Source organism: Varroa destructor, unplaced genomic scaffold (genome assembly GCF_002443255.2).
Source record: "Varroa destructor unplaced genomic scaffold, Vdes_3.0 BEIS01000004.1, whole genome shotgun sequence".
Taxonomy (NCBI): Eukaryota; Metazoa; Arthropoda; class Arachnida; order Mesostigmata; family Varroidae; genus Varroa; species Varroa destructor.
In genome coordinates, this window is record NW_019211457.1 from 45,087,244 (window position 1) to 45,099,862 (window position 12,619).

Genomic DNA, 12,619 nt, shown 5'->3' on the forward strand with positions numbered 1-12,619 from the left:
TACCTATTTGCTGCTTCTGTTGATTCTACTGCTGCTACTGTACGGCATCATTGGTCCTACGAATGTGTCTATACTTCGACAAGTGGCACTGACCGGAGCTAGGCGGAATGGAGCACAACGAAGGACTCCTCTTCACCAGGGAGCCCAAGAGCTATCAATGTGGAAAGTGAACAACGGCGCTAAGACGCCAGCAACAGGTGTCAGAACAGTAAGGGGGAAGCCCGTATCGTAACCGGCCGAACTGCCTGGCCGCGAGACTGAAGTGGTGGCGGACAACGCTTGAACACACAAAAAAGAGGTGTCCGATCGGAAGCGGGGACTTGTGTAGGTAGGCTGGTCGGTCAGTGAGCTGACGAAGTTGATTTCGACATCAGAGCGGCGGAGTACCATCCGGCCACGCCGAAACAGTACTTACCTATTTTCTTTGCTATGTTCGTGGTCCATTCTCGAAGTTGTTCACACTTGTGCAAAAACAGAGGCAGCGAAAATAGCAGGAGCGAACCCAAAGTACACGACGGGAATAGCTCTACGCATCTTGTGCGGCCGTACAAGGTTCGTACTTGCCTTCGCGTAGACAAACAGCTTGCTCCACCTTTCGCTTTACGAACGCTCACGACAAGTCGCAACGATTTTGACCGCAGATATTACGTTGACTAAAGCACAGGATGGTCACTGCGATCACTTAGGATTCGCAATTATGTACATTTGTAGTAATGTATTATTGCGCCAAATGACGCCGGGAAGGTGCAGTCTGCTTACGCAGACGATCTCATGCATCACTTGAATGCGGTGCTTAGCACACTGCCGGCGTGCTGTCATTAACGAACTCCCGTCTCGGAGCAGGTATTGTAAAACGGCGTCACGAATGTGTGGTATACTTCTTTATACGATCCTATCATTGTACAATGCACCAACGGCGCATCGAGCGAAAACTATTGAAAAAACAATGTACTTTCTTTAGAATTCATTTAATTGTTCAACCGCATATGCATAAGAGAACAATATAGAGATGCACAAAGCGAGTGGTACATAATATATGCATAATATGCTAAAAGTTCTACACTTGTCCTACAAATAGGACACTGACGACTATTGCAACAGTTGCAAACTCTTTTTTTCCCCGTTTCTGCCTATCTCTCCTTTACTCAGAGCGCAATTAATAACCATTTGGCAAATGATGCTACGTTCAAAATGCTAATAATGTTGTTGCTTTCATCAAAACGTTATTATCTAGGTAATTGTCATATTCTCTTTCTTGTCCTATCGACGCTAATTGCAAGCATCGTGCTAGTAGCATCTCCAGCTGACGGAACACCGAATGATGTGTTTATGACCCAACTATTTTATCCTGTTATTACTGTGTGCGTACTTGTGGAAATTTATACGCGCCTGTTTATTGTTATTTATTGTCGTTACTACCTTTACGATGGGTGAACACATTTCGTAGTGGTTTATTTGAGTTCATTTTTGCTAAACAGTGATAAAAGCAAACCATCGGTTGGCTGAAACCCTTTCTGTATTACAGGGTGGAGCAGCTATCGATCTAGTTGAAGTCTCGTCCATCGCGTTCCTACTGTTCTCCGCTACTTGTCAGCGCCTCCCGTCTGCCGATTGCATTATCGTAGAGGGAAGTCTTCACGCTCCTTTTCTTCTCTTGACCGCAGACACAGACAAACGTAAAACAGCAAAAATGCTCGAAACGGAGATAAATGGCAAGGCCGGTTCGGATCGTTCTTCTTCAAAGTCGAGAAGATCATTACAGAAGCAGCGGACCCTGGGCCAGTTAACGGAAGAGCCAACGGGATCGACCAGTACACACATGTGTACTTATCGTGAGGTTCCCAAAGCACCAAGAAGCAAACAAAGCATACAGCTAACGAATGTGTCCACGAGGCAAAACAAGATAGACCTTTGTTTACGTCACCTTATGATTTCGACGAATTCATCTCAATACCTGATGCTAATTTATTAAATCTCGAGAAGAGTATGGAGATTTGAATCTATTTGAATTGTTTCTCCATCTATTCACACCGTATATTTCGTTGGCTGTAAATACGCTAGGATATAAATATGTGGTATATGCAAATGAGATAAGATGAAGTAGGTAACGGCCTTAATTAAAAAGTAAAAAAAATAAGGCTTGGCCTAATATATTTATGTGTTATGTGTCCAATGTATTATACCTACGTAATGTAACTATTTCCTATCACTACGACAGGTAAGACACGCACACGAGCACACTCGTATACATGCTTATTAGACAATAATAATAAATTATAAACGTTATTTACTTATGGATGTTTTAGCAACTTCTCGCCTTGAGGGGCTAGCGAAAACCAGCACCGAAATAGTACGCACCTTACCTAAGGCAATTACTAAGTGCTGGGTTGCCTTCAGCGTGGCGACACCAAAGTGGTGCATCAACAATAGCCAATTAGTGAAGTACGATGTATGTATACTTAATAAGAATACGAGTCTGCTTTAAATATACCACCCAAGTAATGGAACAGAAATCATTAACATATCTTTATGTACAATGCATTTAACATCACTGTATCAGGACATTAATTGAAGCTTTTAAGAAGAAAAAAATAACGATTGTACTAACTTTAAGTTTTGGGATGATACTTTGCCATTTCTCTAACTAATTCAGTTTGTATATGTCACACATGCAACCTGACGTGCCCCCTTGCGGCTGTTTCAGCAATGTTGCGGTCGTTTTTTACCATCCCATTAGAGTATGAAGCTGATTTGTGTTACACCCAATCTAGGACAAGCTATAGTTTGAATGCGGATCTACACGAATATCGTTACTTCGCTGCGAATTCGTTGATAAACGTGTTAAATAAATTTGTTTTAATTGGTTACAACTACCCCGTCACAATGACTTCAGATAATTTGTGACCATATTACGGTCAGTCTATTATTTAGTCGCAACAAGTCAATTGGCTTGGTGAAATTACGCTATTCCTGCGTCAGAATTCACTACACGGAGCCTGAGCCGAGCGTGGGCCTTCTCAGTTTCAGTTACTTCCTTGCTGTTTACCAAAATAAGACACCAAAATGCAATGATTATTCCATAGGAACGTTTTGGTGGCATTGATGTTCTCACCAAATTATACCCATACCGTCGCGCTTCAGGCGTGACAACTAGGCGCAAGGGCTGTCAACGTATATAACATGGAACCAAACAAATCTTATTCCCCGGGTACAAAGCTGTCTGCAGCTTTGCACGCTGATGTAGCTTGTTGTTGTTAGATTAAATTATTTGTTCCGACAAGATCCGAAGGCTTGCGAAGCTGATGTCATGAGTCTATTTGCTTAAATAAGCTGTTCGAGTCTGAGAGATCTTTGTGATACGCGTGGGGTTTGCGCAGTTACGACGCCGCGTGTCAAACGACCTTTCTAGTTATGTAGTCAGACAAAACTTTCATGGTTCCTAAGTAACTACAAAGCCGAAAGTTGTAAGGCAAAAGTCTATGGTTGGCCAGAAAAAAATGTTAGAAAATTAGTAAACAAAAAATATTTCGTTGTTGTGAAACACCTAAGTTAACTTATAGGGCTTCTTAGTAGACGTCACACCTGTACCCTGTTACAGTGTTACTATAATACCACTAAAATGTTTTTTAAATATGGATATTTTTTATTGTATTTAATGCATTTCCCAGTTTCCTAGTCGGCATATTTCGTCAATTCACAACCATAATACTCTAAAGTTATCGATACCCATTGTATGCCTCACATAACTGAGTAGGTCTTTCGAAAATTCTTAACGCCTGCCAAACAAGTTTCCTGGAAAGGTCACACTTGCCTTAATTAACGTCTAAGTCGATGGAAAAAATAATCTTTTTCAAGAAAATAGTTTAGCTGTTACAAAAGACAAAACGTAACATACTTCCAAACGGTTTCTAATATGCTGCACTGTAGACATATCTGTGATCGCATGCAGAGACTGAGTACACGCAACGAATTTATTATTCACAGGCCGTTCTTTAGGGACCAAAACGAACTTTAAAAAAAGCTAGCAAATAAAATTTTAGCAATATTTCTATATAGATATATTATTGTTAACGTGTAAAAATGCATACCCTTATCAGCTATAAATAAAAATTAAAGTGACAATTTTAAAATAGTCATTTAGGATAAAACTAATTAGTAATTAGGATAAAAAGGACAATTTTCCGTTACACAAACAGCTAGAAATAATATTTTTTAATAATAATAATAAAGAATAATTTCACTTGCAATAAAAAGAGCTAAAAGATTTTCTCATATTTTCTTAAAGAAAGAATGTAAGGTCTTTATCATTAATTAGCAATTTCGAATTTTTGGATAATTAGTAATTTTATATTATGCACTTACTATGAACGATGTAATACTATAAACAGTTGTTAAAAAAACAAATCATTTTTTTAACATTGTTTCATTCGTATTATTTGGTACCTTTAGAACCTTCTATCCGATTCGCTAGATTCGATGACGTTCATGACGTTCTTCTACTGATCACAGACCCGCCTACTTTTATATATTCCTGAACTGAGTCTCCTCTCCCAACATTTTTCAGCAACATAGGCTAAAAGTGGATGTCTGCTCTGTTTCATCGAACATTCGACGGAAACCACTCGGACTAAACGAAGAGCATAGCAGCTGGCTTCTAGCAGATCGACTTCGGCCCGATAAGTTGCCTGTTATGCTTGGAGAGCTGCTAATCAGTTACATTGCTGGCTCAGGTGTGCCGAAATGCAAACAGGCAACATCCAGACCTTATCACGAACGAAGATTCTGATTGTCACATCTTGTTTTTTTGGATCCGCCCGTAGTGACGAGTGCAGATAGACAGACTGATGCATTAAACCTCCCATAGACCTTTTAAATACAGGATCACCCCCTTTTTTGTCGCTAAAAAAAACATGTTCGAGATCCCAGCATGACCGTTACGCCTTGACATCTTTAGCCGACAAATTCATGAGCCAAACACAGCAAACTAAATAAAATGTTGTTACTGAGGTGAGCTATGCTTTAATATGGGCTTTAAAATGACCAAAATGCAAGTACTAGTAATAATAAAGAGCAGAAGAGAAGTTCAGCTCGTGTAAGAGAACGTCGTACGAAATAGAAAAATTATATCGTGTCGCACAAGATTACCCATAAACCAAATCAAAAATAAAGAAATTAAGCGTATTAAATTGGGTCACGATTGTCATTTAATTATGAGAATTCGAAAAAGTCTTTATCTTTGAGCCCTCCTCTCATTTGCACATTCGAGGTACACCAAACAAGATGGCCTACATTTAGCCTAAATTTAGCGGTTAAATAAATTTTTCTAAAACACGATTTACTGTCTGGTGAATTGTACCAAAAAGTACTGTGCAGTAGTGCGTACACTCTGAAATACTTAAACGATAATTAGCAATTCCTAAGCTACACACTACATTATAAAAGCGCAAGGGATAATCACTTTGTTAAATCCTAGTCGTACATTTTATTGATTGCTGTTTTATTTTACAATCTATACTTTCGCACAATTCGTACCAATTTCGTATCACACTAGATTACCTCTGACCTCAAGGAAGTGTCGAGGATATTATAGAGCACTCATTTTGTATCCACTCGATGATCTAATTACAGATCACGTTCACTTGTGAAAAAAACATTTGTGAAACTTTTCCGTTCATGATGAACTGACACTTTTATTTTGTCGCGCTCTTGAGATAAGCGATGAGATCGGCCCGCTCCTGCGGCTTCTTGAGTCCGGCAAACACCATCTTCGTACCGGGAATATACTTCTTCGGATCAAGAAGGTACTCGAATAAAGTATCTTCGTTCCACGTAATGCCCTTGGCCTTGTTGGCATCCGTGTAGGAGAAACCAGGGGCTTGACCCGTCTTACGACCAAACAGCCCATTTAAGTTGGGGCCCGTTTTGTGCGAGCCACCTTTCTCTGTCGTGTGGCACTGAGCACATCGTTGCACAAAAATCTTTTTACCCTTCTCGACGTCTCCGGTGGGAATTCCCATAATGGCGCACTACCAAAAACTGACGCTACTTCGTTAGCGAACGAATAGCTTGTGCACAAAATGTTGCCGTCCCCCGGCAATTTGCCTGGTACCGACCACCAATGTGTCTCTGGAAAGCGAAAGGAGGAAGGCCTTGCTAGGGAAGGTGACCGGCCGAAAGTCAAACGGACGAATTTCGGAGAGAGTTGTAGCCGGCGTCGGCAGATGCGTATAAGGATATATAGTTGATTCGCGTTTTCAAAGGCCCAACTGACATAGACACAGAGCGCGCACAGAGACCACTGTTGGAGAAGCGCCGTTGCGGAGAGGGTTTCAATTGCGTCCTATAGGCTATTTAAAAGGCAAAAGCAAGATTGCTAGGCGGTCAGAAAACACCCGCACACATCGAAGGTAGATTATGTCATCACGAACGGAGTGATTGATACGATAACGAACAGTAACATCAATTTTATTAATTAATCAACCAGATTTAATAAAATCTTTGTTGCTGGGTGAAGTAATTCGATTATTGGTCGTACGACGCATATGTAATTGTGTTTTAAATAAAGTTTTCCAGTGTATATTCCATAATTTTATTTACAACTTTACTAAATTTTGCAAACAAGCACCTTGTTTGTCGACAAACAATACCTACACAATAGAGATACCAACAGATGGTAAAAAAATAACACAGAGGGGGTTTGATGTCTGCATGCAACATTTTCCGGTAATTGTCTTTTTTAAACTAACTACTTCTAAAGGACATACTGTATATATATATATATATATAATTAACTTTAGCAAAAAAAAAAACATTTGATCACTATGTATGATCGCTACACTAAAATTGTGGTCTATTTTTATAAATCCTATTTACGAGAGGCGTAAAGGCGAACTTTTTTATACCTGATTCGTAATATCTTTGTAGAAACAATTTATTGCACGCTGGCGGTAGCCAACCTAATCGTAATGACAAATAATCGAAATAATGCCTAATCGCTTAAGTACTAAGGGCAGAATACGAAAAACATCACCCAACGATATTTGGCCTGTGCAATATCGTTCGGTGATGTTTTCGGTGATGACGTCCAAGCAATAAAACGAGAGGAAATTGTCGTTACACTCGTCATTAGCAATATTTTTTCATACGAAAACCGCAAACGCGGCGAATACTCTATATTTAGCTGGCACATAAAGCTGATACATTTAACTATAGCTAAAATATATACCTTGCCTATTTTGCTATTCCTACAACTTTTTTTCTTGAACTCTGATTTACTGATTTTGACCTCGGATTTCAGAAACACCTCACAACGAACTCGCCATATCGAAAAACACAACTTTATTATTATTATGATCACTTCTTTGATTTAATAAGCCCTTTACACTAGGGACTTCGATTGAAGCTCACCGCTGAGGGAAATTTGTTGCTTTCAATAAACGTTAATAATATCGAACTGCACATTAAAAATAAACACTAGGCAACCATTTATTTCGTTTTAAGATTTTCGGCTAAACAAATTTTCTCAATCACCTTCTACTGGACTTCCGTCCATGGACCGGGTATCCATCTGACATCTGAAATGAACTGGTATTTCTGAAGGTATTTCCTCAACGTTCCTATGAAACAGCACAGTAACCACTTGCATCTTGGAATTTGCATCAGTGATGGCAGCACGTTCATCGTTACTATGGTAACGGACTCAAAAAACCCAGATTAACCATCCAGGCCACGCCATCCCTGTACAGAACTGATGTACCTGATAGTTTACACCTGTTCACAAATTGATCTGTGTGTAGTACCGATGCGAGAAGCATCAAACACACCAATGGCTTCTTTCTTGTAAATCATTGTCATTTTCGTTCGAGCCGTACAACAAAGCTGCCATCCCCTTTACAATACAAAAGAACACGATACGATCACTATTTTGCCAAAGTTGACGCGAGTCTTCGTTTCTACATTGAATTTGATGACGTTAGAGAAAGCGTAGACGTGTGAGAATGTGACACAAAGCCGGGCCTCGCGGGGGTGTGTCGTTCAGCTTTTCATCTTATGCTCCTTGCCCACGTGCATATTCTTCAGCAGATCTACCTCGATGACTTCAGCGGTCAACCCGATTCGCTTACATCACAATAGTTCATGAGGCCGGTCCCTCGATAGATGCTTCATCAGGGCAACCAATAAAATGGGGCCGTGAGCCACCAAAAAACACGGTAGAATCAACAACTTGACTACAATAAAGACCCGACACATTGTCAATAATAGTGAACATATACAACGGACTTGAAACCTGACACACTAGTATCTGCTTCTTGTCAATTGCCTGTGGTCCTGAGCAGCCTACTTTAGGTGATCTAGGATTGTCGTTGTATGGTAATAATTATAAACCACCGCCGGTGCATCGGTAATTAATGAATGATATTAGAATGCGGTGCTGTTTAAGGAACAACTCAATCTGGATTTTTACGCTTTTTTTTTTATGATGAACATGACAATAGTAATGAAATTGTTTAGAAATCTTTGGTCCGATCTGAAAGGACGTTAATTTGTCTCTAGTTTTATTTTTCTAAGTAATTCATACATTCGTATAAGCTGCAGTTACATTTTTTTGCATCCTATCCCCTCATCATTGTCAAGACGGAGACCACGTATGATAGGTACTGCGAATATGGAAGCGAGTTTTTTTTAAGATTCGTAAAGCTACACGAAAGTAATGCCCCGTAGTACGTACAGATTCACTATTTTTGAGCGCTCTTTACTTAGTGGACTGCCTTTTCAGTAAACAAAAATGGACTAGGTCGAGGAAGATAAAAGAAAACAAGACTAAATTGAAAATAAATACAGGGTAAACGGTACCAGATCGCTAAGAACTAAAATAGACCTTTGATATTCCTTTTCGCCTTCATTGCCCAAATAACATACTATTATATTTTATGTACAACGAATCTAATTCACCATTCCTGCTGCAGCGAGTAGGAATGAGCTATCAGCACATCATCATAACACATTGAAAGGACGAAACAAATTTCGCCTATTCAGGCACGAACAAAAACCTCGCTTGGGCATTCTTCTCTCTGTCTCTCTCTCTATCTCTCTCTCTCTCTCTCTCTCTCCCTGACTCGATAACCCCTCGGGGCATATCGCAGGCGCCTATTGGCCTAATACAATATAATGCCAGTCAGTCAACCTGCCACTAGCGGATGACAATTTAAATTGCCATCTAACTTATCTGTTTACCACTGTGAGTCAATACGATACTGCGCGGCTGTAACGTTGGCCTCCGCTGTGACAATCGCATACCGTAATTTTACTTACAGGGCGCACAGATGCGTTCGCAGTTTTCAGACCATTACAAATAACAGTAGCGCGTGTTCACTGAATAGATGAGCTCGGCTTACGTCGACCTGCTCCGAAATAATAACCGTAATAACTTTCCTTATTCACACAGGTTATGTAGTGTGTGTCATTGGCGAACCTGTTGGTGAAACGATCTTTTTCAGCCGAAGGCATGCCCCTCCAAGTCGTCGCGTCGACTGCTTCGAGTGGTAAACCAGTCAGTTACTAGTTGTTAGAACGATTCTCGTAGTCTTGGTGCTTCTTCATCGCTTATTTCGAAATTCATATTGACGTCGTCGTTGACATTGTCGGTAGAGCAGTCGTTTCTTCAAAAGGCAGAAACGGTAGCGTTTATTTCGGTGCATTTCCCGGCGAACAACCATTCCCTGCGGCATCAATGTCTGGAGAAGCGTGGATCTCCCAAAAACGAAAAGCTGTGAGGTAATTCACCCAAGCGATATCGCATAACGGCGTGAAGTCTCGTTTTTGGTCTCTGTAGTAAGAATGATATAATTAAGAGCAGCTGCCAACGGTTGGATTAGTAGCGTAACACATAAAGTAAGTGTAATCGTCATGAGAAGGGTGTTTAATCAACAGGAAATACGATACTGCATGAAAAAGCCATGTAATACGCTTGGTGCCCTTTTCTTAAACAGAGAGGACATAACTCTTATAGCAGACGAAGCTCCCGGCGTCCGCCGAAATCGTTTCTATTGATTTTATGAAGTGGACATGAGCAATTGATCGCCCTAAAATATTTATGTTTTTAACAATGCTGTCAACAATAATGATGAAAGGCTACGCTGCCCCAGTGAGCTATAGCAATAATAATGACAATAGCATGAAAAAATCCTTCATTAACCATGTGGGCTGCACACCTGATGTGTGACGAGTTCGAATTTCTGGGACTGGTACACAGGCTACGTCTCGAAGGCCCAAAGGACTGAGCTATCGTGGCCGTCTATTGCATGGAAATATGTCATCAATAGGCGGGCATATGAAAGGCAAACTAAGTATAGATTTTAGGTGGTGGAAACTTAACGAAAACGGAATGTTTGTTTACAACTTTCAAAGCTTATTTCAACACGTAAATAAATGATTAAATGTCTACGGTATAATGATTCCCTGATCAGCGGCAACAATGTGTCTGTTAAGAATAATGAAAACACCACCTAACACTATTGAAATATTTTCAAAGTACACCCATCCAGACCATTTTTAACTCACTACAAACTAATGCTTTCCATAATGGGGTTGAGTTCATTTCTGAAATCGTCGTTTAGACTATAGGACTAAACTCAAACGTAATCTTACTTTAGAAGAAACACCGCTGATCTTTAAAAACCCTTTGCATGTAGTTTAAAATAAACTAATTAAAATAATTTCAGATCTTCCAGAAAAGACGCGATCTTTAGGGGCTGGCCCTGGTGTTTGTTCGGTGCCAATTGTATCTCATTCATCCGAGCTTCATATTTAAGGCCAGTGTTCGTGTCTAACTGCGTCAAAGTGCTTCAAAGTTCACGCCTCTCTTTTGCGTAGAGATCTCGCAAGACCTGGGCATACGTCTTTAACGACTTGGCCCTATCTAGCAAGTGCCTAACCTTCACATATATCGGCATATTTCGGCAATTTGAAATAGCAAAGACACGCTGAAAATTCAAAAGGTAATTACCAGCATCTACTCTGTGTGCGCGCGGCAAGTGAAATTAGAGGGCAGCAATGGCTCAGTCATTTAACGACAGGGTCTTTGAATATAAGGTTAAAGAAATACACATATCTCGTATATTACATATGTCCCTCTTACGCAGCACCAATTATCCTGCTTATTTCGTCTATACCTCATTCTGATCTAGTTCTTTAGATTTACTTTACGTACTATGCCCGTGTAGCACTATTGCAACTATCATCAGCTGAGTGTAATTATGCAATTTCTACAGAATTCTGAAGGCGACATTGTATTGTTACTCTGTATCGCTAGTCTAGTAATTTTGATCTGAACTTTTCGCCTTCAGGAAATCAGCGTTTCCCATTAGGCGGTGATGCCATAAGGCGTGGTTGTCCGTCGACGAACGCACCTAAATAAAGATGACTGTTTCTGCTTTTGGTAGAAACGACTGCGTTAGCGACAACGTCAGCGACATTTTGAAACGATCGACAGCGCCACACCACAAACGTTCCAATAACCGACAACTAACAGTTGACAACAGTTCAACGCAAGCTGCGTTGATATATCCAGCAAACACATGCTACTGTGGTTTGTAATGATCTGAGAGATGAGAATACGTTTGTGCGCTCTGTAGGCTCAATTATGGTACACGATCATCGCAGCAGAGGCCAGTGGCACAATCGCACAGTATTCACTACGGTGGCAACCAGATCAGTCAGATGACAACCGAAATCATCATTTGCCAACAACAGATAGACTGATGGGCGCCTGGGATTTTGCTCAGTGGGGTTTATCGAGCCACTAGGAAATAGCGAAAAAGAAGATGCCTTAAACTACGTCTTCATCGTTCTTCAACAACCAAAATTCGCTTTTTCCCTTCAATGTGTTTTGTGATGATGCTCAGCGGCTTATTGATTTGCTGTAGCGGGAACAGTAGATTACATTCATTGTGCATCGTAAGTCATCAGAGCGGTCAATAGCGTTGAATTTCAAAGGTCCATTTTGCTTCTCTGGGATCTGGTTTTTTTTTTTAACTCAATCCCGCAATATTTTGATCTGCTCTGTCTGTGCTAACAGGATACGAAATAAAGAGTTGGCTGGCACATAAACGTAAAGCCACGGGTACTACCACATGATGCAGCAGAAAACGCTAGTGTTAATTGTGAAGTTAATAATGCTTCATATTGCTATTGAAAAGTAAATGTAGTACACAGAACCGTGGACTATAGAGGATAACCTAACCGAAACAATATGCTAAGTAACCTTTACTATTGGAACCATGTACTTAAAACACTAAAGCCAAACTAACTTGGTTAACTTTTCCGCTGCTTGTCCATGTGACCTTTGGCTAACACCAGGTAATTACGTTTGTTTCGTCCAATATTTACCTCTGCCTTCTCATCACTCGAAGTACTCAAAAATACACGATAAATAGATCCCATTTGAGTCTAAGTTTTATATGACAAAGAATGCGTTAGCATTTTTAGTCAACACTGGACACAGTTGGATATTTTATCATTATTTATTTTTTTTAATTATTGGCTGCATCTAACGCACGCAACAAAACACCCTATTTATTCTTTATTTCAGTGTTATAGTCCACGAACGATGTTTACTAAA

The 12,619-nt window shown here is 40.2% G+C and overlaps 2 protein-coding genes across 2 annotated transcripts in view; one reads left to right on the forward strand and one right to left on the reverse strand.

Moving 5' to 3' along the window:
• The window catches only part of LOC111249211 (uncharacterized), a 66,890-nt gene extending 62,652 nt beyond the window's left edge, over positions 1-4,238 (forward strand). The window contains exon 4 of the mRNA XM_022802774.2: positions 1,526-4,238. The gene's annotated coding sequence lies outside the window, so the exon portion shown is untranslated. The remainder of the gene's footprint in view (positions 1-1,525) is intronic.
• A 1,216-nt stretch (positions 4,239-5,454) lies between these two features.
• LOC111249147 (cytochrome c) lies at positions 5,455-6,212 on the reverse strand. The gene has a single exon (XM_022802603.2). It carries the CDS (start codon positions 6,015-6,017, stop codon positions 5,691-5,693), a length of 327 nt encoding a protein of 108 aa, XP_022658338.1. The 5' UTR covers positions 6,018-6,212; the 3' UTR covers positions 5,455-5,690.
• Between the last annotated feature and the right edge of the window lie 6,407 nt (positions 6,213-12,619).

Excerpts from the sequence above, each read along its gene's own strand:
- LOC111249147 (XM_022802603.2), bottom strand. The coding sequence starts at position 6,017 with ATGGGAATTCCCACCGGAGACGTCGAGAAGGGTAAAAAGATTTTTGTG.